At 38.3% G+C, this 25,482-nt stretch overlaps 1 protein-coding gene across 1 annotated transcript in view; it reads right to left on the reverse strand.

The window, feature by feature from the left end:
* LOC150080609 (uncharacterized) overlaps positions 1-25,482 on the reverse strand; it is a 186,668-nt gene that overhangs the window by 73,902 nt on the left and 87,284 nt on the right. Inside the window, exon 8 of the mRNA XM_090380753.1 lies at positions 6,198-6,262. Within this exon, the coding sequence (XP_090236879.1) occupies positions 6,198-6,262 (65 nt within the window). The remainder of the gene's footprint in view (positions 1-6,197; positions 6,263-25,482) is intronic.

Here is a 25,482-nt window from a genome sequence, read left to right on the forward strand (position 1 = left end):
TATGCAATTAGCATTTCAGTAATAAATACTGCTGAAATGTTAATTAAAGATTGATAAGTATAGTAATGGAAGTTTTTATAATAACAATTAATAAATTTTTATTAATTGCTAACTAGCTGTGAAAAATGTACAAATGGATCTAGTCTACAATGGTTCATTAATAAAAAAATGAAACTAAGTGGATTCTTTCATCCCTAATTAATTCTGTATGTAATTTGAAATGTCATAAGGTATCTAGTGATTTTTAAAGGCACATAATATCAGATAAAATTTAATGATTTGAGTGGATACTGTGAATTCTCTTTTATGTTAATTTTAATCCCTAGGTTTGGTTTCTGATGGGTAGTGGTTTCAAGTTGTACCTATTGAAGTAAGAATGGTGATGATTACTATGAAAGTGCCAGATTCCACCTATTTGGGTCTGTATATTTTTTAATTTTCTTTTTAAAATTGAGTGAATTGTTATTCAAACTGGATTAGCAAATTCTAGCTGTGGCAGCACTAGGGATGTAAACAGAGACTTTGTTAGTTCTGAACTGTTAAGAGAGAGAATGCAAATAATTTGATAAAGCCTATCTTCATGTGTGTGCTTTTTTATTATTTGGTTCATGTAATGGGCAAATAAGCATTAGATTCAAACTTAACATGGAAATTCAAAGCTGATTTATCTCAGTATTAGGTAATTATCAATGTAATTATGTAATGTTTTTTCTGTGTCAATTATGCTATTTTTAAGTGAGATGGGTAAATACCCTCAGTCAATTATTTATTAAAAATATAAATTAAATAACTTTGTAGTAGCTCCAAACATTTCCATTTGGATCTGGTAGAGCTTCACATGCATTTCTTGCACTCAAAAATTAAATTTAAAAAGTGATATTTTTTCATTCTATGTTGTAGGATATAAAAAAAATCATAAAAAAATAAATATAAAAATAAGTGAAAATATATGATATATTTTAATTATTTGTTTGAATATAAAATTCTTATATATCATTCAAAATGTATAGCACCAAATGAATTATAACTTAAGAGACTTGGAAGGTATTTTCCTCTCTGAGATCAATACAGTATAAAAAATAATAAAAATGTGAAAAAGTAATTATTATAATGCTCTATATATATATATATATATATATATATATAGCATTACAATAATTACTTTTTCATATGAAGACTGACCAAAATGTTCAGGGACTGACTCTGCATCTTGAAATTGTGGCAATGTAGTGAGTTGTAACATGTTTAATAATTTATCTAGATTAGTATTAGTAGAGGTATACAATGCAAGGAAGCAAACTTATGCAGCATCAGCCAAAAAAGAAAAAAAAACCTCCATTTCACCTCTCCATTCATTCCAAAACCTGTCCAGCTCAGCCTTAAATTTGTTTAGGCTATCAACTTTGCCTCTAATCGATTGGAGTAAATGGGAAGGAAACTCGACATGGGAAACAAAATTTTTAAATCAACTAAATGACTGTTATTTGTATCAGCATGTCAGGGAAAGTACTAGAGAAAAGAATATCCTAGACCTCATCATCACACATGAATCAGATGACATAACAGGGCTGACAGTAGAGGAACCAGTAGCAGGAAGTGATCACGGAGTTCTATGGTGGATGATAACGAGAGAGGTAGCAGAAGTAAATGGCAAAGGAATGGGTTTTAATTTCAGAAAAGGAAATTATGATGCCTTAAGGTACTACATGGCCTCTATTAACTGGGTAGATATCGCACAGAGAATGAATACATTTGAACTGTGGTACGCTTTTAAAACATTAATCACAGATGCCTTGAATGCGTATATACCATTAAAAAAATACTCCACGAGAAGGGTTCCAAGTTGGATGAATAGTGAAGTTGCCACATTACTTGAGCAAAAAAGGTGGCATGGAAATGTTACAGAGCAATAAAAAGTACTGAAGCCTATAACAGCTACAAAGTGATCTGTAATAGAGCCACAGAAAAGGTTCGACAGGCAAAGGCAGTTTATGAGAAATCACTAGCAAACAGAGCAAAGAGGGGGGGGATAAAGAATTCTTCACATATATAAATGCCAAGAAGAGCAGGGCAAACCAGATCGGACCTTTACGTAAGGGAAAGGGGATAGTAATAAATACACCAGCTGCCGTTGCAGATGAACTCAACAGTTATTTTGCATCGATATTTACAAATGAAAAGCCTTTTGTGGCAATGAGAAATTGTGGGAGCAAAGTTAAAAAATATGTAATTAATGATATTGAAATTTCACAAGATTATTTAATGAAAAAACTTTCGAGCCTACAGACCAGTAAGGCTCCTGGAGTTGATGGAATATACCCTATAATCTTAAGAGAGGCGGCAAGCGAGTGCATTGAACCATTGAGGCTAATTATGCAAGCATCACTAGACTCTGGGGAGATTCCCTTGGATTGGAAAAGTGCAAATGTATCTCCCATACATAAGGGTGGCTCTAAAAGTGAAGTTAGAAATTATCGACCTGTCAGTCTGACTTCAGTAGTAGGGAAAATCATGGAGGCAATGATCAAGGGTGGAATTCAGGATCATTTGGATCGAATCGAAATTCTCAAGGATACTCAGCATAGTTTTGTAAAGGGAAAATCATGTTTAATAAATCTGGTTCGCTATTTCGAAAGGGTCACTCACGAGCTGGATTTAGGGAATAATTTTGACATTGTTTATTTAGATTTCAGCAAAGCTTTTGACTCAGTCCCACATGAGCGGTTGCTTTATAAGCTGGAACAGGTTGGAATCACTGGGAAAATCCTTAGATGGATAGAAGGATGGCTTCAGGGCAGGAGGCAGAGGGTTGTGATAAATGGCTATTCCTCAGATTGGGTTGATGTAAGAAGTGGGGTTCCCCAAGGATCAGTATTAGGACCACTGTTGTTTTTAATTTTCATAAACAACATTGATGAAGGGATAGAGGGCGTGATGTCTAAATTTGCAGATGATGTTAAAATTGGTAGAGTAGTTAATGATCACTGTCAAGCTGAGCTTCTTCAGAGAGACCTAGATAGACTTCAAGAATGGTCAGAAAAATGGCAGCTGTGCTTTAATCCAACAAAGTGTAAGGTATTACACCTGGGAAACAGTAATCCCAAAAAAACTTATTCACTTGGTGGAATTCAACTAAACCCAGTACTGGAGGAAAGGGACTTGGGTGTTACGATACGGTCAGACATGAACTTCTCTGAGCATTGTAAACAGGTTGCAAGGAAGGCCCATGGTGTCCTATCGATGATCTATCGAACGTTTGCAAGTAGAGATAGGGACGTGATAATCCCATTATATAAGGCTAATGTTAGACCACACTTGGAATACTGTGTTCAAGTATGGAGACCGCACCTAAGGAAAGACATCGAGCTTCTTGAAAGGGTGCAAAGAAGGGTAACTCGCCTGGCAAAAGGGCGTCCTTATGAAGAAAGACTTCGAATATGTGGGTTGCAGAGTTTGGAAACTAGACACCTTAGAGGAGATTTGATTGAGGTGTTTAAGGCTCTGAGAGGCATCAGTAAAATGAATGAGGACAAAATTTTCAAGATTATAAATGATGCTAGAACTAGGGGACATAAATTCAAGTTACGGGGGGAAATGTTCAGATTGGACTGCAGGAAGTTTTATTTTAGCCAGCGAGTTATAAATTACTGGAATAAGTTGCCTTCATGGGTGGTAGAGGCCGACAGTTTGGGGAAATTCAAAGGTCATCTGGATAGTACTTTCGGGTAAGGGAAGCGCATAGGATGATAGGTTTAATTTCCTTTTTATTTATATTTTATTTTATTATTATTATTTTTTTTTATTCATTAATTATTATTATTTAGTTATTTATTTTATTTATTTATTTTTTTTTTGTTTTTATCATTGTTTTGTTCGGATTTTTTTTTTTTTTTTTTTTGGCTGGTGCAGCATAAGCCATAGGCTTTCTTGCACCATGCGGCCGTTACTAATACTAATACTAACTTCCACAACAAAAGATGTCTGTTCCACCAATCAACTACCTGCTGGCTAAAGGCAAATTTCTGCACATCTATTCTACAACTGTTTTTCCTCAATTTGAATCTATGCCCCCTCAAGTTCTTAATTTGAGCAAGAGAAAGAATCCCATCAGCATTCAGCTTGCTCAACCCATTCAAGGCCTTATACACCTCAATCAGATCACCTCGCAGGTGCCTATTCTCCAGGTGCTGCAATTTGCAGAACTTAAGCCTTTCTTGGTAAGCACACCCCTTTGTTCCCCTCACCAATCTTGCTGCCCTTCTTTGTACTCATTCCGGCAACTCTACATCCTTCCTAAAATGAGGCCTCCAGACCTGTACACAGTATTCTAGGTGTGGCCTGACCATTGCCTTGTATAATGGGATAATCACCTCCCTGTCCTTACTAGCAAAATTTTTGTATATCATTGACAAGACTCCATGACCAGCCCTGGCAGCCCGACTGCACTGCTCAACGAACTTCATATATATTTGACTGCAAAATTACCCCAGGTCTTTTTCACTTTCCACTTCTCTGAGTGTAATACCACACAGTTGGTACGTTTCTCTTGGGTTATTGCTATTCATATGCAGTACTTTGCATTTGTCAATGTTAAACTTCATTTGCCACTTCTCGGCCCATTTTCCCAACTTATCTAATCCAGTTGGATCTCGATAGCACACTGTCTTTAACAACCCTGCCAGCCTTTGTATCATCTGCAAACTTGGACATTAAACCTGATATACCTTCATTAATATCATTGATAAATATACAAAACAACAACGGGCCCAACACTGAACCCTGGGGAACTCCACTAATAACATTTGACATGAAAAGCAGTGTCCATTGATTACCACTCTCTGTCGTCTCCCAATCAACCATCCCTTTATCCATTGTAGCAACTTACCCTTAATGACATACCTCTCCAAGATATAATGACTTCTTATATGTAATGGGCAATTCATGTATTAATGTGATTAATTCACCCACGAATTACCTGTTTATCTGCAAATGATCTGAATTAGTGGGCATTGAGCAGAAGATTTTTTAATTGTTTTGGTGCATTTTAAAATGAGCGATTTTACTGAGCAGCAAATTTTCATGGAATTTTGTTTCGAATGAGGGAAAAGTGTAGTGCAATAGAAAGCCACGAAATGATAATAACTTTTCAGTTGTTCGCAAAGTTTAAAGGGGACAACTTATCTGTCAAAAATGACCTTTTCTCTGGCCATCCAACTTCAAATATCAATGATTCAATTGCTTGTATTTGTGATCTGATCAGGGGCAATCAACTATCTGCAATATTGTTAGTGAAATTGGTATTTCTTATGGGACATGTCAATCAATTTTAACCCAAGAAGACTGCAAATTTAGCTAAGTCTGTGCCTGACATCCTTATCGATGAACACAGAGAGCAGTGAGTTCTTGTATGTTGAGATATTTGTCAATATGCCCCCACACTGTTTCTTCCATCATTACTGGTGATGAATTGCAGATGATGAATTGCAGACCTTTGCTTCAGACAATTATCTGAAGCAAAGGTCGAGTGCTCTCAATGGAAGACTTTGTCTTCTCCAAGGCCCAAAAAAAAGCAAACAATCTTGATTAAATGTGAAGATCATGCTTTGTGTTTTTTGATTGACACAGCATTGTTCATTATATATTTGTCCTGAAGTCAAACAGTAAACCAGCAGCAATACTACAAAACAGTTCTGCGGTGATCATGATGCAGGTTAGAGAAAACAGCCGGAAAAGTGTAAGAGAATTGGCATCACAACAACATTCCTGCATCACAACAACATTCCTGCACACTCAATGTTTTCCATATATTTTGTGAATTTCTTGTGAAGCACTCTATCACTCTGGTTGTCCATCCATTATACTCACTGGATTTATCTCTCCATGATTTCATTTTTGTTTTCCAAGTTTACAGTCACAAATTTGTGATAACTAAAGAAATTATTCTGAACATTCTGAACACAAGGACTATTAATGATTCCAAAGGAATCACTAGTAGTTGGTGTATACAGCAGTGTTAAGGAGTCTCCTTTTAAGGAGGAAATATCCATTAGGATGGCTAGCACACTTTGTTTCCCAAATGTTCAGTCCTCAAACGTTTTGATCACACCTTGTATATTCATCAATAACATGATAAATGTTTGACAGAAAAATAATATGTTAGTACAAAAAAAAAAAAATATATATATATATGTATATACCTTTAATTTTTGGCAGTCAGGGAGTTGATCTTTGCAAGAAGATTCATGTACAGTAACGCTGCAATCTAAAAAAAAAAAAAAATAATAATAATAATAGCAAAGAAATGTTAAATTTTATGGTTGATGGGGTTTTTTTTGGGGGGGGGGGAAAGGATTTTGGTTCACTGACTATTTTTCTTGTCACATATTATGTGGTGTACAAGTGTGTGTGTTCATCAGTCAAGTTGTATGTTGCAGGTTTAAAGGCTAAAATAACTCTGGAGAGTAATCCTATCCCATAAACTCAAGAATAGCTAACTACAGTGATGATTGAAGAGGCTTTTAAGAATCACTCTGTTTCCTATGGGATCTCTTCAAGAGTTCTGGGTGATAATTTATCCCACTGCTCTAGCAATGGTAAATCTTTTTCACACTGTGTACTAAAAATAAGCTGAAACAAAAATATAATTTTTGCAAGCCATATTAAGAAAAAAAAAAAAAGATGCAAATTAGTAAGTAGTCTTTATTGGTATTACAAAAAATATAACAATATTTGAAAGTTCATGATAACTTTGATGCTGTATAATTCTGCAAAATTTATTCTTATTTTTCACCACTAGAAGTGGGTGATAGACCATAAAACAAATTAGTCTTAAAATAAAAAAATACTTTTTTAATAATATAAACTGTTTATGGGTGGCTGCTCGTGCATGCCCATATATTTCCTATGCATACTGTTCATGCACATGTGCCATTGCTTTGCCATCTCGGTACAATACTGTCATGGGTGGAGGGCTGTTATTTTATGTATACATGACAACTTTTAATACTTGTAATAACTGTTAAATTACTAAGCTAGCAGCAGAATATTATTTATTATTATTATTATTAATAGCTAAATGGTGCAAGGAAGCCTGAGGCTTATGCTGCACCAGGGATAAAAAAAAGTTCCCGAGTTACCCTGAGAGAGAGAGAGAGAGAGAGAGAGAGAGAGAGAGAGAGAGAGAGAGAGAGAGAGAGAGAGAGAGAGTCAAAAGTAGACGAGAATCACCAAGAAAGAGAAAAATGATGATATCCAGCTCGGGACCCTGGGTGTGCCAAGCCCATACTCACCAAATGTGAGCCCCCGGGGTTTGTACAACAGCATGCACACGCTGTTGTACATGTAAAATGTGCACACAGCATTGAGAATTGAGAAAAACTAAGTTTGCTAATGAGTGCATCAATTTCATATTGTGGAAGAACTTTATCATGTTGCTGGAAGCTGCTTATCAGCAGAAAAGTTGTTAAGGTCAAGATGTGCCAATTCAGAGATTGTCTGTGAAACAAGCCAGTTGAGTTGATAAGCTACACTAAATCAGAATTTATGATATAATTGAATCTGTTTTAAAATTATTAAGAAAGTCAGTTAGGTTTGCATTATTTCTTATTACATGTGTGTTTACTAGAGATTAAGAATTGCCACCGAAGTAATGCAATGCTAGTTGCAGATGAGGGATTTGTTTTTTATAAGCTGCATTTTACAATACATGTATTGGGGAGAATTCTCTCCATTAACAGATATAGATGAGTTAACGCATATGGCTGGTACATGCCCTTTTTAAAACTACATGTTCCTGCCAACTTATTCTGAAACTAGACTGCTGTGGTTGGGGTTTCTGCTTGATCTGAAAATGTTCGTGCTTACCGGATTTGAAGGCATTTAGCTTGTAAAAATTTTTTGTATTATTATTAGTATTATTATTTCATAATAATCAGTTATAGTACAAAGAGTTGAGTCGTGTTTGAGGTGATTCAAAGTTTGGCAACTTTGGGATGAAAGAATGCCTTGGAATCCAATATTATTGGATTTCGAGGCATTAATTTTTATCTAAAAGGCTACAAAGGAGCTTGAATTTGTTTCATTCAGGATGGGCAGATGATAAACTATTTTTTGAAAGCAGATATCATACTTAAAGAGTCAGTCTATATATATATTAAGGTCTGGGAAGTGGCCAAGTTATCAGCATGTTCTATAAGTCTTGATGCTGCAGATGGATAAGGAATTTTTTTCCCAAACCTTCAATGAAATCAACACAGAAGAATATTCCAATGGACCATGATAGATCTGATTAGCCTATTTCTTTGTGAATGTTGTTGATGCAAATGTTCCAACTTTTCATCAGACCTTGTAATCAGATTCTAGAAGGTTTATTTTCATTTTATTTACTCTCGTAAAATTCCGACAACTGTGGAACAAAATGGTATTTCACAATGGGATGTGAAAGCAGACCCTGAATTTAGTTGCATAATTGAGCAGCAGCATTTTTATATTTAGAATTAGTAAAGATTAGCATTAGCAGAGACATATGATGCAAGAAAGCTAGCTTATATAGCATCAGCCAAAAAAAAACCCCTTCCATTTTCACCCATCCATTCACTCCAAATGCTTGCCTAGTTCTGCCTTGAACTTATTTGAGTTTTCGACCTCCACTATGACCGATGGAAGTTTGTTCCAACTATGAATGACCCGCTTGCTAAAGGCAAATTTATGCACATCTATTCTACAATTGTCTTTCCTCAATTTTAATTTATGTCCTCTCAGGTGAGTAATCTGAGCAAGAGGAACAATTCCATCAGCACTGAGCTTGCTCAGTGCTGATGGGATTGTTCAAGACCTTATATGCCTCAATTAGATCACCTCGCAGATGCATAGTCTCCAGATGCTGCAATTTGTGGAATTTAAGTCTTTCTTGGTAACAGCAACCCTTTGTTCCACTCACCAACCTCATTGCCCATCTCTGTACTCATTCCAGCAGCTCTACATCCTTCATTAAATGAGGCTGTAAGACCTGCATGCAGCACTCAAGGTTTGGCCTGGCCATTGTTTTATACAATGGGACAATCACCTCCTTATCCCTGCTAGCAAAAGTTTTGTATATCAATGACAAGACACTATGAGCTGTACTGCTCAAAAACCTTCATATCTGACTGCACAATTAACCCCAGGTCCTTTTCGTTCTCTACTACCCTGACTGTAGTACCACATAGTTGATACAATACTCTGGGGTTACTGCAACCCACATGCAGTGCTTTACATTTGTCAATGTTAAACTTCAGTTGCCACCTCTCAGCCCATCTGCTCAACTTTTTTAGATTCTGTTACAGTAGTGTACTATCGTTATTGTCATTAACAACCCTGCCAACCTTAGTATCATCTGCAAACTTAGACATTAACTCTGATATTCCTTCATCAATATTATTGATAAATACAGAAAACAACACAGGGCTGAACACCGGACCTTAGGGCACTCCACTAATAACATTAGTCCACAAAGAGCAGTGCCCATTGATTACCACTCTCTGTCTTCTCCCACTCAACCATTCTTTTATCCATTGTAGCAATTTGCCCTTAATGCCATACTGCTCTAATTTGTACAGTACTCTTCCATGTGTAACAGTATCAAAAGCTTTCCTAAAATCCAAGTATATGATATCAAAATTATTTTTTGCATCCAGTTCTTTGTGATCACATCATAGTATCCAATCAAATTTGTCAGACAAGACTTTTCCTTAACAAATCCATGCTGTGTCTTCACTATAACTGCAGTCTTGTTTAGATGATCCTGCAGTGCTTCTTTATCCTGAAAGAGGCCTCTGAGGTCGGGAAAACTCATGTCTAAGAATATATAAATTCATACACCGACCATTGAATAAAATTTAAAATTTAATATGACTACAATCTTTACACAAAAATATTTACAATAAACTATTACGGAATGCTAAAAACTGTAATAAAAGATCATTTACAATAAAATTTGCTAAAATATAAAACATTAAAAGTGCTAAAAATCTGAAGCTTTTGGGAGCGTCAGCTCCCTTCTTCAACAGTGATATGACTTCCTGCAACATCTCCTTAAGTAGCCGGCTCACGGTACCTCCACACGTCGTATTTCTCCACGTGGTTCAATCGGCACATGGTCAGAACTGGAAGCGGAAATGTCTCGGGAATGTGGCAAAGAAAATCGTTCATCCGACCTTAATATAATTGATTCAAAGATAGGATTAATATGTATACCTCTATCTCTATTCATTGTATTCCTACTGGATGAACTAATCCGTAAACCCTCGAGCCATTTATGCTCCCAGTATCCATGTGCACGATCCAAAATAATAGCGTCCTCCGGGGAGATTTGATGCTGCTTCTCCCAAAAATGTTCGGCCACAGCAGACTTGTTGTATTCAGCGGTTCTTATGACATTTAAATATTCCCCCAGACGATCCCTGAGCCGTCGTTTTGTTTCCCCCACATAACACTCCCCACAATCCGGGCATTCTATTCTATAAACCACTCCACTACTAAGATCTTTTGGTACGCGGTCTTTGACCTGAGACACAGCTGTGCACAGCCTCCGCCCAGGAAGCTGTACACAGCGTGTCCCATAACCCCGTAAAATTCTTGCTAGATGTTCAGTAAGGCCTGGATAGTAGGGGATGTATGCGGTGGCTACCGGAACGAACGACTCCCTACGTTCGGACACTCCTCTACTATATCTATCCAGGATCCTCTGGGGGTATCCGCACTTTCTAAGTTCTGCCGTGACACGATTAATTTCTTTTTCTTTATCCTCAGAAGTGGTACAGTGTGATCTTACTCTGTCAAATAAAGCTTTTGCAACACTATTCTTATATTGTCCAGCTTGTGCTGAATTGAAATGGGTGTATTGACCTCTACACATGGGTTTTTTAAAAACTGACGTCTTAAGTCTAAAACCCACCCTGGAGATCAATACATCCAAAAATGACAGGGTACCACCCGTTTCCACCTCTGAGGTAAATTGTATAAATTGGGAGAAGCTATTAAGCCAGCAAATGGCATCATCCTCCCTCCCCTTCTGGACCAGGGCAAAGGTATCATCAACATATCTTCTCCAATTCCTAATAGGAAACGAACACCCACTAAAAACCCTACTTTCCAACTCCTCCATGGCCAGATTGGCCATGGTGGCACTAATGGGTGAACCCATGGCAGTCCGTAGAATTGCGGGAGTTGACTACCTGTAGTGTGTAATGACCAGTAAGTCTCCTTGGAAATCTTCTCCGTGTTCAACCAGGATTGTATCAGTTTATTGACTCGCCGTTCCAGCCCCACCAACGGGTTCCTCTGGATCACCTTATAAGTGTTATTATCTTGCAGAAGATCCAAAGCCTTCTTATTATAATCTTCTGTATTCAGGACCACTGTTGATCTCCCTTTATCTGCTGGTAAAACAACTATTCCTTTGTCTCTTCTCAATTCCTCTAGAGCTCTCTTTTGACTAAGGCTGAGATTCGGGGGTGCCTTCCTCACCTGACTCAACACTGCAGCTGACTTCACCCGGATTTCATTAGCTAAAGGCTCAGGAAACTTATTAATAGCCCGTACAAATGGAATGCCAAAAATTCATAAGGTAGAAGTGCCCTTGAGACCTATAGTTTCATTTATAGGGAGTCCTTCCTATGCGCTATCAGGGTACTTGGCTAAATTAATTGCACCCATAGTGGGGCAGTCCGAATATGTTGTTAAAGACAGTAGAGAGTTTGTGAATTTTGTGGGGAATTTGACTATAAATGATGATGAGAGCATGATCTCTTTTGACGTTATATCTTTATTTACATGTATTCCTATTAGTCATGCAGTATATTATGTAAAAATGGCATTGACCAGGGATGCCTCCCTTGGTAATAGATCACTTCTCGGTGTGGAAGACATTTGCACCGGGGTAGAATTATGTCTAGCTAGTACTACCATGTTGTTTCAAGGAACTATGTATAAGCAGGTTCGCGGTACTGCCATGGGTTCACCCATTAGTGCCACCGTGGCCAATCTGGCCATGGAGGAGTTGGAAAGTAGGGTTTTTAGTGGGTGTTCGTTTCTTATTAGGAATTGGAGAAGATATGTTGATGATACCTTTGCCCTGGTCCAGAAGGGGAGGGAGGATGATGCCGTTTGCTGGCTTAATAGCTTCACCCAATTTATACAATTTACCTCAGAGGTGGAAACGGGTGGTACCCTGTCATTTTTGGATGTATTGATCTCCAGGGTGGGTTTTAGACTTAAGATGTCAGTTTTTAAAAAACCCATGTGTAGAGGTCAATACACCCATTTCAATTCAGCACAAGCTGGACAATATAAGAATAGTGTTGCAAAAGCTTTATTTGACAGAGTAAGATCACACTGTACCACTTCTGAGGATAAAGAAAAAGAAATTAATCGTGTCACGGCAGAACTTAGAAAGTGCGGATACCCCCAGAGGATCCTGGATAGATATAGTAGAGGAGTGTCCGAACGTAGGGAGTCGTTCGTTCCGGTGGCCACCGCATACATCCCCTACTATCCGGGCCTTACTGAACATCTAGCAAGAATTTTACGGGGTTATGGGACACGCTGTGTACAGCTTCCTGGGCGGAGGCTGTGCACAGCTGTGTCTCAGGTCAAAGACCGCGTACCAAAAGATCTTAGTAGTGGAGTGGTTTATAGAATAGAATGCCCGGATTGTGGGGAGTGTTATGTGGGGGAAACAAAACGACGGCTCAGGGATCGTCTGGGGGAACATTTAAATGCCATAAGAACCGCTGAATACAACAAGTCTGCTGTGGCCGAACATTTTTGGGAGAAGCAGCATCAAATCTCCCCGGAGGACGCTATTATTTTGGATCGTGCACATGGATACTGGGAGCGTAAATGGCTCGAGGGTTTACGGATTAGTTCATCCAGTAGGAATACAATGAATAGAGATAGAGGTATACGTATTAATCCTATCTTTGAATCAATTATATTAAGGTCGGATGAACGATTTTCTTTGCCACATTCCCGAGACATTTCCGCTTCCAGTTCTGACCATGTGCCGATTGAACCACGTGGAGAAATACCACGTGTGGAGGTACCGTGAGCCTGCTACTTAAGGAGATGTTGCAGGAAGTCATATCACTGTTGAAGAAGGAGCTGACGCTCCCAAAAGCTTCAGATTTTTAGCGCTTTTAATGTTTTATATTTTAGCAAATTTTATTGTAAATGATCTTTTATTACAGTTTTTAGCATTCCGTAATAGTTTATTGTAAATATTTTTGTGTAAAGATTGTAGTCATATTAAATTTTAAATTTTATTCAATGGTCGGTGTATGAATTTATATATTCTTAGACAGTGCTTCTTTAACCAGTGACTCGATTAGTTTCCCTGAAACAGAAGTTAAACAGGTCTGTAATTACTTGTTGATCTTCCTTTGTGAATTGGGGTCACATTTGCACATCTCCAGTACATGGGGAATTCCCTGAGTCCAAGGAAGCTTTAATAATTATGATGAAGGGTTTGCTTACTTCCTTTGCTGCCTTCTTTAATATAACTGGATAAATCCCATCGACCACAGGTGCCTTTTTTGTGTTCAATTTCAACAATTTCGTCTCCACTTTAATCTGAGTTATTACAAATTCATTTAGTTCCCTGATAGAATTTGATAAGCTTCCATCCTAAACTTCCCTACAGACTTCCTCATGTGTGAACCTAGATGCAAAATACTCATTCAGCTTGTCAGCTATCTCAGCAGGTTCATCAACAATCAAACCGCTGATATCAAGTGGACCAATCTGATTCATCCTCTTCTATCTAGAGTTTATATAAGTAAAGAAGTCTTTGCTGTTTTTTTTTGCATCCTTTGCCAAAGATTTCTCATAATCTCCCTTCGTTTGCTTAAACTTCTTTGTGACTTGATTACAGATTAGCTTATAACTACCAGTCTACTGTGTCACCTGATAATTTATATGAATCCCATGCATTTTTCTTCTCTTCATGAGTCTCATTAGTTCATCTGTCATCCATTTAGGCCTAAACCTTGAACAGTATTTCTTGGAAACCTAGTAGCTTCCAAGATTACTTCCTTGAATGCTTCTCATTTAGAATTTGATGCTGGTGACAACATCAGCTGATCCCATTGTATATGATTGGATTTAAAAACTGTTTGAGACCACTGTAGTCACCTTTGCAAAAGCAAAAACCCTTCCCTTTGCCCTTGATGGTAGTTACATCTTTAAGTAAATCCCACATCAGCACACTGTAGTCACTGCCAACTAATGGATCCTTTATCTGCAGATTCTTAATGCATGAAGAATCATTGTATCAGATCAAGAGTATTACTCCCTCTAGTTGCCTCTCGAACATGCTGCTATAGAAAACAATCATCCAATAAATCCACAACAGCCTTGCTAGTGTGTAAGTGACCAATCCACAAGTTCCAGTCAATATGTGGGAAGTTAAATCCCCCATTATAGGACACTTTTTGATTTACTGGCCCACTCTATTTCTATGTACAGTTGTTCATTGTACTCATCGGAGTCATTAGGCCTATAACACGCTCCTACTTTCAATTTTGCTTACCCAGTGCTTATGTCGTCACACCAAACTGACTCAACATTGCACTGCCCACCCATGTCTGCTGGATGCACTTCCTTAGATTTTATGTGTTTCTTAACTAACAGCATGATCCCTCCCCCCATTTCTATCCTTTCTGTACACATTGTACTCCCCAAATTCCAATTCTGCATTCCTTATCACTGTGTGATGCCACATCTCTGATATCCCAACAATATCTGCCTTCGATGTTTTCACCAGCACCTCAAATTCATCAATTTTATTTACTATACTCCTAGCATTGGTGTACATGCACCTATTCTTACTCTTAGTTATCCTTACACAGCCCATATATTTTCCTTTTCCATGATAACTCCCAGAAGTCTTGGAAATAATCCCCAGCACCTTGCTTTTCAGGTTACTACTCATTCCAATAGAAGCAGTGCCAGAATCACTTTCACCTCTGGCAGTGGCTACTGTTAATGTATTAGTCTTTGTATTCCCCCAAGCTAGTAGTTTTCCTGATCCACCTAACACTGCCTCGATAGCATCAGCAAATATTCTTGCACCCTTTCTATTTAAGTGTATCCCATCCCTGTAGAAACAATCTCTCCTATTAACAAGCACAGACCCGGCTGAGAAAAATTCTATTCCATGAGCCTTGCTCAATCTCTCCAGGGCCAAATTAATTGACAAGGCTCTCATCATATATTCCTCCTATCATGTCTGAGCAGAATTGCAGACACTTTCAAATTTGACAATAACTCACAACTTTTTTTCAACATTGACCTGTACTTGCTAAGTAAGTCTAAGTAAGTCTGCTAAGTAACGTGTACAACAATATCACCCTTTATGCTCTTAAAAGATAATATCTGCTCTACAACGTCATCTACTTTTGTCCCAGGCAGACATACCCTGGTTCTGTTCCTCCTATCCTTTTTGCACAATATGTTTCCAATCACCCTGACAACAGTGACTATCTGACAACAATAACTAGCTCCTGTGGGACCAGCCCATTCTGCCCTGAAGATTGCCACTGTGTTGCCTATGCACAAGAGTGAGCTTTGGCATTGAGTTGGGCAGCTGAGAGCTTGATGGGTCCACCATTTTAATTCCTTCGAAGGCATCTACTCTACTCTTCACACTCTCATAGATGCCCATCAGAATGCTGAGCTGGTGCCTAATTTCTTGACATTCTGTGCACCTAGCACACATAAAAACATCCTCCTTGGCTAGATAATGTCCCATCCCAGAAATTCAACAAACATTTCACAAGTTGCACATTTTTTTAGGCTGTGGTGTGTTGGAGAATCACTTCCTTTGGTTGTCCCCCGAACCACAGCACTCCCGCTACTTTGCGCGTGTTGCTTTGCTGCTCTAGTCTGGGGCATGATTTCTGTTTAAATACAATTTAATTAATTATTAATATTATGAAAATTAATAAGGTTAATAAATTCAAATGATTAATAGACTACTAGCAGTATCCCTTGCGAAAATTTCGCAACTGGTAGCAGAGTTTTTGTCTAGCTGTCTTATAGAAATGTAGTACCCATGTAGTATCAATATATACATGTGAATGTATTCAGGATCAGTCTTTCAAAACGATCCTGAATACATTTGCTGAAACATGAAAAGGCGTGTTTCTCCTTTGCTGCAAGGTACGTTCAACATGACTAGTCAGAGTAGAATTTTGACTGTGACATACTTCTAAATCCTTAAATTACTTACCTTAAATAACCTCAAAACATAAAACAAATAAACTCAAAGTTGATAATGATAACAATAAAATTATGAGTTCTGAACGTATTAAACGTAACGAATGGCAATGAATGTATGAGCTCACGTGTGCAACGTGGGCGCATATAGTGAGCTGTGATGGAATCCTAATGATTAGTTCTTTCTTTTAAGGAAGACAGTGCTAGTAGAGGATTTCGCAATTGGTAGCAGAGTTTTATTATTATTATTATTATTTTATTTTTTTTTTTTTTTTCTCGGAACAAAGGATATGATTGTGCGAATGTGCAAATTGTTAATCACTTAAATAGTTAAAGTGCAAATTGTTAATCAGAAAAAAAATGCCTTATCAACTTAGATAACTGTTTCTTTAACAGTTAACATCTTCCTGTGGCTCCATCTATAAGTGAATGTTGAACTATTCTCTTTTGTAGTACAAAACTGGCCCATTCTATAAAATAAAACTATTTGGAATTTTTAAATTTTAACAACTTTGTGCACACTTAGGAAGAAATATCTTCAATTTGAGACCACTTCCAGCCTGATCGGTTAAGCCTATTGTTCACACTGACAGAGTAAAGAAAATGGCTATTAAATATATAGATACTGTACTACAATTGACTATACAATACTATACAAATAATATAGGTTCATTTGTTTCCATTTTTATTGGACTGCAGATGTTCAAAAAGCTAGCCAAGAAAGAAATTCTCGGTGCACTCCGTTGGATATTCAATGTTATCAAAATGCCTTTTCCAGCAGAGTTATAAAAAAAAAAAAGTAGCTCCATAACTGATTGATTGTTTAGTGATTTTATGGCACATCCCATAATCTGTTCAGTGGGACCAAATTATAGTATTACCCACAGAAAAGTTTAGTGAGGAATTCTGTATGGAAAGGGAGGACAGAAGTTTACTAAACTCTAACAGGGAGCTAAATGATTTTGTAATAATGGAGAGGGGGGGGTGGAGGAGAAGTTGTTGAAGTTAAACATAAGAAAGGCGCCTGGGGCAGATGGAGTCTATCCAGTTGTATTGAAGGAGGCGGCGAGGGAAGTAAACAAACCCTTAGCCATAATTATGAGAGCATCCAGGGAAGGTCCTCATGGACTGGAGATGTGAAAATGTATCCCCAATTTTATAATTATAGATCAGTTAGTTTAACTTCTGTTCCGGAGAAAATAATGGAGTCACTGGTTAAAGAAGTGATGCAGGATGAACCAGACAGGACAGCAGTAATAGTTCAGACACAGCATGGGTTTGTTAAGGGGAAGTCTTGTCTGACCAATTTGATTGGATACTATGATGTGGTCACAAAGGAACTGAATGCAAAAAATAATTTTGATATCATATACTTGGATTTCAGGAAAGCTTTTGATACTGTTGCACATGGAAGACTGCCGTACTAATTCGAGAGATATGGCATTAAGAGTAAGTTGCTACAATGGATAAAGGGATGGTTGAGTGGGAGACGACATAGAGTGGTAATCAATGGACACTGCTCTTCGTGAACAAATGTTATTAGTGGAGTTCCCCAGGGTTCGGCTTTGGGCCCATTGTTGTTTTGTATATTTATTAGTGATATTGATGAAGGTATATCAGGTTTAATGTCCAAGTTTGCAGATGATACAAAGGTTGGCAGAGTTGTTAACGATGATGATATGATGATATCATCATCGTTATGATGGTCAAGACAGTATGCTACTCCAACTGGATCTAGATAAGTTGGGCAAATGGGCTGAGAAGTGGCAACTGAAGTTTAATATTGACAAATGCAAAGTACAGGTCGACCGTCACTAATCTGGCATCATTAGGACCTGTGGAGTGCTGGATTAGTGAGTTTGCTGGATCACCAGTGGTTAGATTAGCACATGGAGAGATGGATGGGAAAATGAGAAATGTTCTTATTGAGATTGGAGAGAATCCTATTCTTATCAAAGAGTACCCAACAGCTAACCACCTCATCCTACCTTTAAAATACCCTGTAAATCAGTACAAGTTGGTTAATAAAGGAAAAAGAAACATTAAATGAAAAGCAAGTGAAATTTTAATGAAGAACAGGTAAAATAAAGGGTTCGGGTACAGTAATTCTGTTGACTTATGTAAGAAAGTTCATCATGGCCTCTTCCAAAGTGATGAGCTGGAATTTACAACTAAGCAGAGTTACGTAACAGGAAGTGGGGGGAATGTTAGGATCACCATCTTCATCTTGAAAGGTGACTGAAACATCAGGAACTGGTGATGAAACTGGCACATCTTCTTCTTCATTAACTGATGATGACAGTGCTGCCACCATCTGGGTGAGAAGAAGTTGATGGCACTGGATTTTCAAATGTCGACTCCTCTGTTGCACGATTTTTAGCTTTTTTTTTTAACATATCTTGCAAGCTAAGCTGTTTTATATATTTTGGTCTTTCTTTGATTAGTTTATCCTGCAGCATGTAACCGTTCATTATTTCTTGTTCAGTTATAAAATTGCATTGCTCTAGACCTTTTAGCACTTCACCTGTCAACTGAATTAACCTATCAATAGAGATTCTTTCTGCTACACCTTTCTCATTTTTATCACTGTTTTCTTCTCCACTATCTTCTTTCTCCAGACCTACAACCATCTGCATAATTTATGAGTAAGTATAATGATGAACAGTGGCTACAGCGTCATCTACATTCATGCATTCCTCAACATTATCTTCATCCATCCTCGATGCAAGATCCTTGGCAGCAGGATTCTTAGATCATGAGCGAAAGAAAGCAGTTCATGTATAATCTGCTTTTCCTTTGAAACCCTAAATCCTGTTAAGTCATTTGCAGTGTCTTCACCAGGTGCAGAGTCAAACACTAAACCTGGCCACAATTTATGCCATCCATTTTTTAGTGTAGATGCCTCTACAGACTTCCAAGCATTGGCAACGCAGTAAACCATATCTTTCACATTAAATTCCTTAAGAAACTCCTGCTGGTCTGCCAGAGTTAACTGCATTCAGTAGGTGCTTCATAAACAGGGCAATACTTAGACTTAACAGAACGTTTTTTTTTTTTTTTTGGTAGTTGTTGGCGCATCGGCTTCTGTGGCAATAGTGCACTTACAGAACGTAATATGCCATTGTCCAGGGGTTGAATTAATGACGTACAGTTCAGCAGGAGGTAGATACTGAAAAATTATTTTTTACCAGAAGTTCTGCTTTCGGATATGCAGAGTAGTTGTCTAAAATAAGCATTATCTTACAGTTGTGGTCCAGACCAACAGAGTCACAGTGAGCTCTTGCTTTGGGAACAAAATATTTTTCAAACCATTCCGATGTAATGTTAGTTGTAATTCATCCCTTCTTGTTGGCACGGTAAATCACTGGAACCTGTGTCATACTTTTGAAGGCCCTGGGACATAAACTTTTGCTGATGACCAGCAACTTACACCTCTGTGTTCCCGCAGCATTAGAGTGGCCCAGTACAGTGACATGATCTTTCGATGCTTTATAACCTGTTGGTGATTCTGCATCCTCAGTTTTCAGAGTTCTTCTTGGAGTACATCTCCAGTACAAGGCAGTCTCATCAGCATTGTAGACCTGCTCAGGACTTAATTTTTCATCAGAAACTAACCTGGCGAACTCATCAACAGCAGCTGCTTCCTTGTCCGCTGAACATTTTTCGGCACACACTGCACGAAACTTTAAGCCATGTCACTGCTGGACCGCTGTCAAGTGTTGCGCTTTACACCACGAGAAGCACTTCCTTTATGCATTGGAACCATGGCTAGGGCTAAATGTGAACAGGTTATAATAATAAATACAGAAAAACAAGTAGGAATGGCTTGCCAGTGTTTACTAGTTCGTGCCAACAGCTGATGCTAGCGGCAGGTCGATACGCCGACCCAGGAAATTTGAAATTATACTCGCAGAAATTATGTCCGAATTAGCAGTGGAACTGATTACTGGTGGCTGGATTAGTGATGGTCGACTTGTGCTGCTTATGGGTAGCAGTAAACAAAGAGAAACATACCAACTATGTGGTACTACACTCAGGGAGGTGGAGAATGAAAAAGACCTGGGGGTAATTGTGCAGTCGGATATGAGGTTCTCTGAGCAGTGCAGAAGGGCTGCTAGAGCAGATCATGGAGTTTTGTCAATGATATATATAGGGATGTTGCTAGCAGAGACAAGGAGGTGATTATACCTTTGTATAAGGCAATGGTCAGGCCACACCTTGAGTACTGCGTACAGGTCTGGATGCCTCATTTTAGGAAGGATGTAGAGTTGCTAGAATGAGTACAGAGAAAGGCAACAAGATTGGTGAGAAGAACAAAGAGCTTCTCTTACCAGAGGAGGCTTAAATTCTGTAAGTTCAGCAGCATCTGGAGACTAGGCACCTGTGAGGTGATCTGATTGAGGTGTACAAGTCCTTGAATGGTTTGAGCAGGCTCAATGCTGATGGGATACTTCCCCCTTGTTGAAATTAAGAACCTGAGGGGGCACAGATTCAAATTGAGGAAAGACAGTTGTAGAATAGATGTGCAGAAGTTTGCCTTTAGCCAGCAGGTAGTTCATTGTTGGAATAGCATTAGCATTAGTAGAGGCATTTGATGCAAGAAAGCAAGCTTATGCAGCATCAGCCAAAAAAAAAAAAAAAAAAACACCACTTCCACTTCACCCCTCTGTTCGTTCAAAATACCTGTCCAGCTGAGCCTTAAACTTATTTAGGCTATCAACTTCCACGACAAGGGATGGAAGTCTGTTCCATCAACTAACCACTCTTTGGCTAAAGGCAAATTTCCACACGTCTATCCTACATCTGTCTTTCCTCAATTTCAATTTATGCCCTCTCAGGTGATTATGCTGAGCTAGAGGAAGAATCCCATCAGCATTGAGCATGCTCAAACCATTCAAGGCTTTATACACCTCTATCAGATCACCTCGCTGGTGCCTAGTCGCCAGACACTGTAATTTGCAAAACTTAAGCCTTTCTTCGTAAGAACACCCCTTTGTTCCATTCACTAATCTTGTTGCCCTTCTCTGTACTCGTTCCAGCAGCTCTATATCCTTCTTGAAATGAGGCCTCCAGACCTGTATACAGTACTCTAGGTGTGGCCTGACCATTGCCTTATACAAAGGAATAATCACCTCCTTATCCCTGCTAGAAAAATTCCTATATCTCAATGACAATACACCATGAGCTACACTTGCAGCCCGTCTGCACTGCTCAGAGAACTTCATATCTGCCTGAACAACCACCCCCAGGTCCCTTTCATTCTCTACCACTGTCAGTGTAGTACCACAGAGTTGATACGTTGCTCTGGGGTTGCTGTTTCCCATGTGTACTACTTTACATTTGTCAATGTTAAACTTCATTTGTCACCTCTCAGCCCATCTGCTCAACCTTTCCAGATCCTGTTGCAGCAGCATATTGTCAGTAGTCCTTGACAACCCTGTCTACCTTTGTATCGTCTGCAAACTTCGACATTAAGCTTGATATACCATCATCAATATCATTTATGAATACAGAAAACAATAATGGATCTAACACTGAGCCCTGAGGGACTCCACTAATAACATTAGTCCACGACAAGTAGTGTCCATTGATTACCACTCTCTGTCTTCTCCCCCTCAGCCACCCCTTTATCCACAGCAGCAATTTGCCTCCAATGTCACACTGCTCCAATTTGTGCAGCAGTCTTCCATGTCCAACAGTATCAAAAGCCTTTCTAAGATCCAAGTATACAATATCCCAAGTTATTCCTTGCATCCAGTTCCTTTGTGACTGCATCACAGTAGTAGTAGTAGTAGTAGTAGTAGTAGTAGTAGTGGCACTTGATGCAAGAAAGCAAGTGTAGGAGCTTATGCAGCATCAGCCAAAAAAAAAAAAAAAAAAAAAAAAAAAAATCACACCATATCCTCCAAATGCCTGTCCAGTTCCTCCTTAAATTTATTTAACCTATCAACTTCCACAACGACAGATGGAAGTTTGTTCCAGCAATTAACCACCCGCTGGCTAAAGGCAAATTTCCGCACATCTATTCTACATCTATCCTTTCTTAATTTGAACTTATGTCCCCGTAGGTTCGTATTCTGAACAAGTGGGAGGATCCCATCAGAATTCAGCGTGCTCAACCCATTCAAGGCCTTATAGACCTCAATCAGATCACCGCGCAGGTGCCTAGTCTCCAGCCACTGCAATTTGCAGAACTTAAGCCTCTCTTGGTAAGAGGATCCCACAGGGTTCCTCTTACCAAGAGGAACTCTTGGTAAGAGGAACCAGTGACTCCATTATTTTACCCGGAACAGAAGTTAAACTAACTGGTCCAATCAAATTGGTCAGGCAAGACTTCCCCTTAATAAAACCATGCTGTGTCTGAGCTATAACTGAAGTCTTGTCTAGATGATCCTGCAGTGCTTCTTTAACCAGTGCCTCCATTAATTTTCTGGGAACAGAAGTTAAACTCAGAGGTCTATAATTACTTGTGTCAGCCTTTGATCCTCCTTTGTGAATTGGGGTCACATTTGCACATCTCCAGTCTGTGGGTACCTCCCCTGAGTCCAAGGAAGCTCTCATAATTATGGCTAAGGGTTTGCTTACTTCCTCTGCTGCCTCCTTTAATATAACTGGATAGATCCCATCCACCCCGGGTGCCTTTCTTGTGTTTATCTTCAACAATTTCTCCTCCACTTTACTCTCAGTTATTACAAGATTCTCTAGCTTACTGCCAGAGTTGAATACACCTCTGGCTTTCCCCTCGCAAAATAACTCCTCATGTGTGAATGTCGATGCAAAATATTCATTTAGTTTGTTAGCTACCTGAGCAGGATCATCAACAGTTGACCCATCGATATCAAGTGGACCAAGTAGCTCTGTTGTTGTGGAAGTTGATAGCTTAAATAAATTTAAGGCTGAACTAGACAAACATTTTGAGTGACCGGATGGGTGAAATGGGAAAGGTTTTTTTTTTTTTTTTTTTTTTGGCTGATGCTCTATAAGCTTGCTTTTTTGCATCATATGCCTCAACTGATGCCAATGCTAAAATTTTTAAGACTAGCATATTTCAAAACATTAGCAATATATTTGCATGCTTGCTTATCTGTTTGAAATGCTGTTTTTGTTTGACAAAAACTTATATATAAAAAAAGTTTGAATATGCATGATTGTGAATGTAGCAATTTTTTTTTTTTTTTTTTTTTCTACAGAATTTGACATGTATGACCAAATAAAAATGTGTAGTACTTTTGCCACCAGATCAGTCAGCAGGCCTTTACTGGGTTTATCCAATGATATAAAATTCTTTATTGCTTCTAAAATGGCTCTTTGGTAAGGAAATTAAATCATTAATTTCATTAAAACAAATTTTATAAACTTATTAATTAGTAAAGTTGATTTCTGCATATGACTATAAATTATAAAATTGCAATCATCCAACACATATTCAGCAACAGCATAATTTTTTTCATACTGTGATTTTTCTGTTAGAGAACATTTTCACCTAAATTGGAACATGCCTACTATGAAACTTCACCACAGACTAGTTCCTTGGGAGTTATTCAGGGGTTATTATAATTAAAGAGTTTTCTGTTTAAAACACAGCACTTGGTTAATTGTGTGCAACAAGATAACCGTGGCAACTCAGCACATGGAGTGAGATATTTTTAGATAGGGGCTCACATCTGGAGTATAGGCTTGGCACACCCAGGGTCCTGAGCTGGATATTATCATTCTTCTCTTTCTTGGTGATTCCCTTCTACTTCTCTCTCTCTCTCTCTCTCTCAGGGTAATTCAGACATTTTTTATTTTCTGCTGGTGCAGCATAAGCCTCAGGTTTCCTTGCACCATATGGCTAATAATAATAATAATAATAATAATCTGAATGGGACCTGATAAGTGAACAATATTAGATGTAACAGGATAAATCAATTGGCACTACATGTTGTTGGAGAAATACTTTAAAGAATGTTCGTTTTTAAACATAAGGTACAGAAATATATTATGTGTGCTGAAGAGGTGAGTTTGCAATCTAGTATTAGTCTTGGAAATCAGGCAGAGCAGGTTACTGGGATTAGATGAGTTTTCAATCATAGTTCAGGTTCCAGATGTATGCCATGCTTCTTAACAGAAGTGGATAATACTGGAATTCTGTTCTGAGGTGCAACAGCCATTACATGCTGTCCAAAATGTTATTTTGTTTACTGAAGTTGTCCTTCAATAGAATGCATATTCTGTGAATGACATGAGATGAGATCATCTGCACATTAGTGTTTCAATATTTGGGAAATCGTTTATCATACTGTTTATTTGAACAGTAAATGAAGTAGAACTAAGTACTGGCCCTTAAGGGGCACCTTCTCCTTAAACATATGATTGAGCAAGTACATTTCTGTGGTTTATCTGGAAGGTTCCAAGAAACAAAAGCTTTGTATGAGGTGAAGTAACTGCTTCCCTTAGTCCTAAGAGGGCAATTGTTCTCCTTTAATAAATGCATACAGATGTTTGACTCTACTTTAATCATCAATGTGCATCCATTTTGTGTAATTTTATATGGACATTCATCCACTGGGCATTTAGTTTTGAGAAACCATGAAAATGTGAACAGCTTTTTTTCTTTTCTAATATTTTCTTTATAATACTTTCTAATATTTTTTTCTAATATTTTTGCAAGAATATTTGCTGATGCTATCGAGGCAGTGTTAGGTGGGTCGGAAAACTGCTAGCTTGGGGGGAGACAAAGACGAATAGATTAACAGTAGCCACTGGCAGAAGTGAAAGAGATTCTTGCACTGCTTCCATTGGACTGAGCAGAAGCCTGAAAAACAAGATACAGGATATTTCAGAGACTGCCGGGAGTCATTGCGGTACAAGTAAACACATGGGTTGTGTTAGGGTAGCCAAGAATAGAAATAGGTGCATGTATACTTGCGTGTACACCAATGCTAGGAGTTTAGTAAATAAATTTGATGAATTTGAGGTATTGCTCAAAACATCAAAGGCAGATACTGTTGGGATATCAGAGACGTGGTGTCACACAGATATAAGGAATGCAGAACTGGAATTTGGGGAGTACAACGTCTACAGAAAGGATAGACTGGATAGGAAGGGAGGAGGGGTTATGCTATTAGTTAAGAAATACATAAAATCCAAGGAAGTGAAGCCAGTCGACATCGCTGGACAGTGCAGTGTCGAGTCAGTTTGGTGTGACATAAGCATTGGGACATCAAAATTGAGAGTAGGAGTGTG

The sequence above is a fragment of the Mastigoproctus giganteus genome, chromosome 9, assembly GCF_048544385.1.
Source record: "Mastigoproctus giganteus isolate SK-2022 chromosome 9, ASM4854438v1, whole genome shotgun sequence".
In the NCBI taxonomy this organism is placed as follows: Eukaryota; Metazoa; Arthropoda; class Arachnida; order Uropygi; family Thelyphonidae; genus Mastigoproctus; species Mastigoproctus giganteus.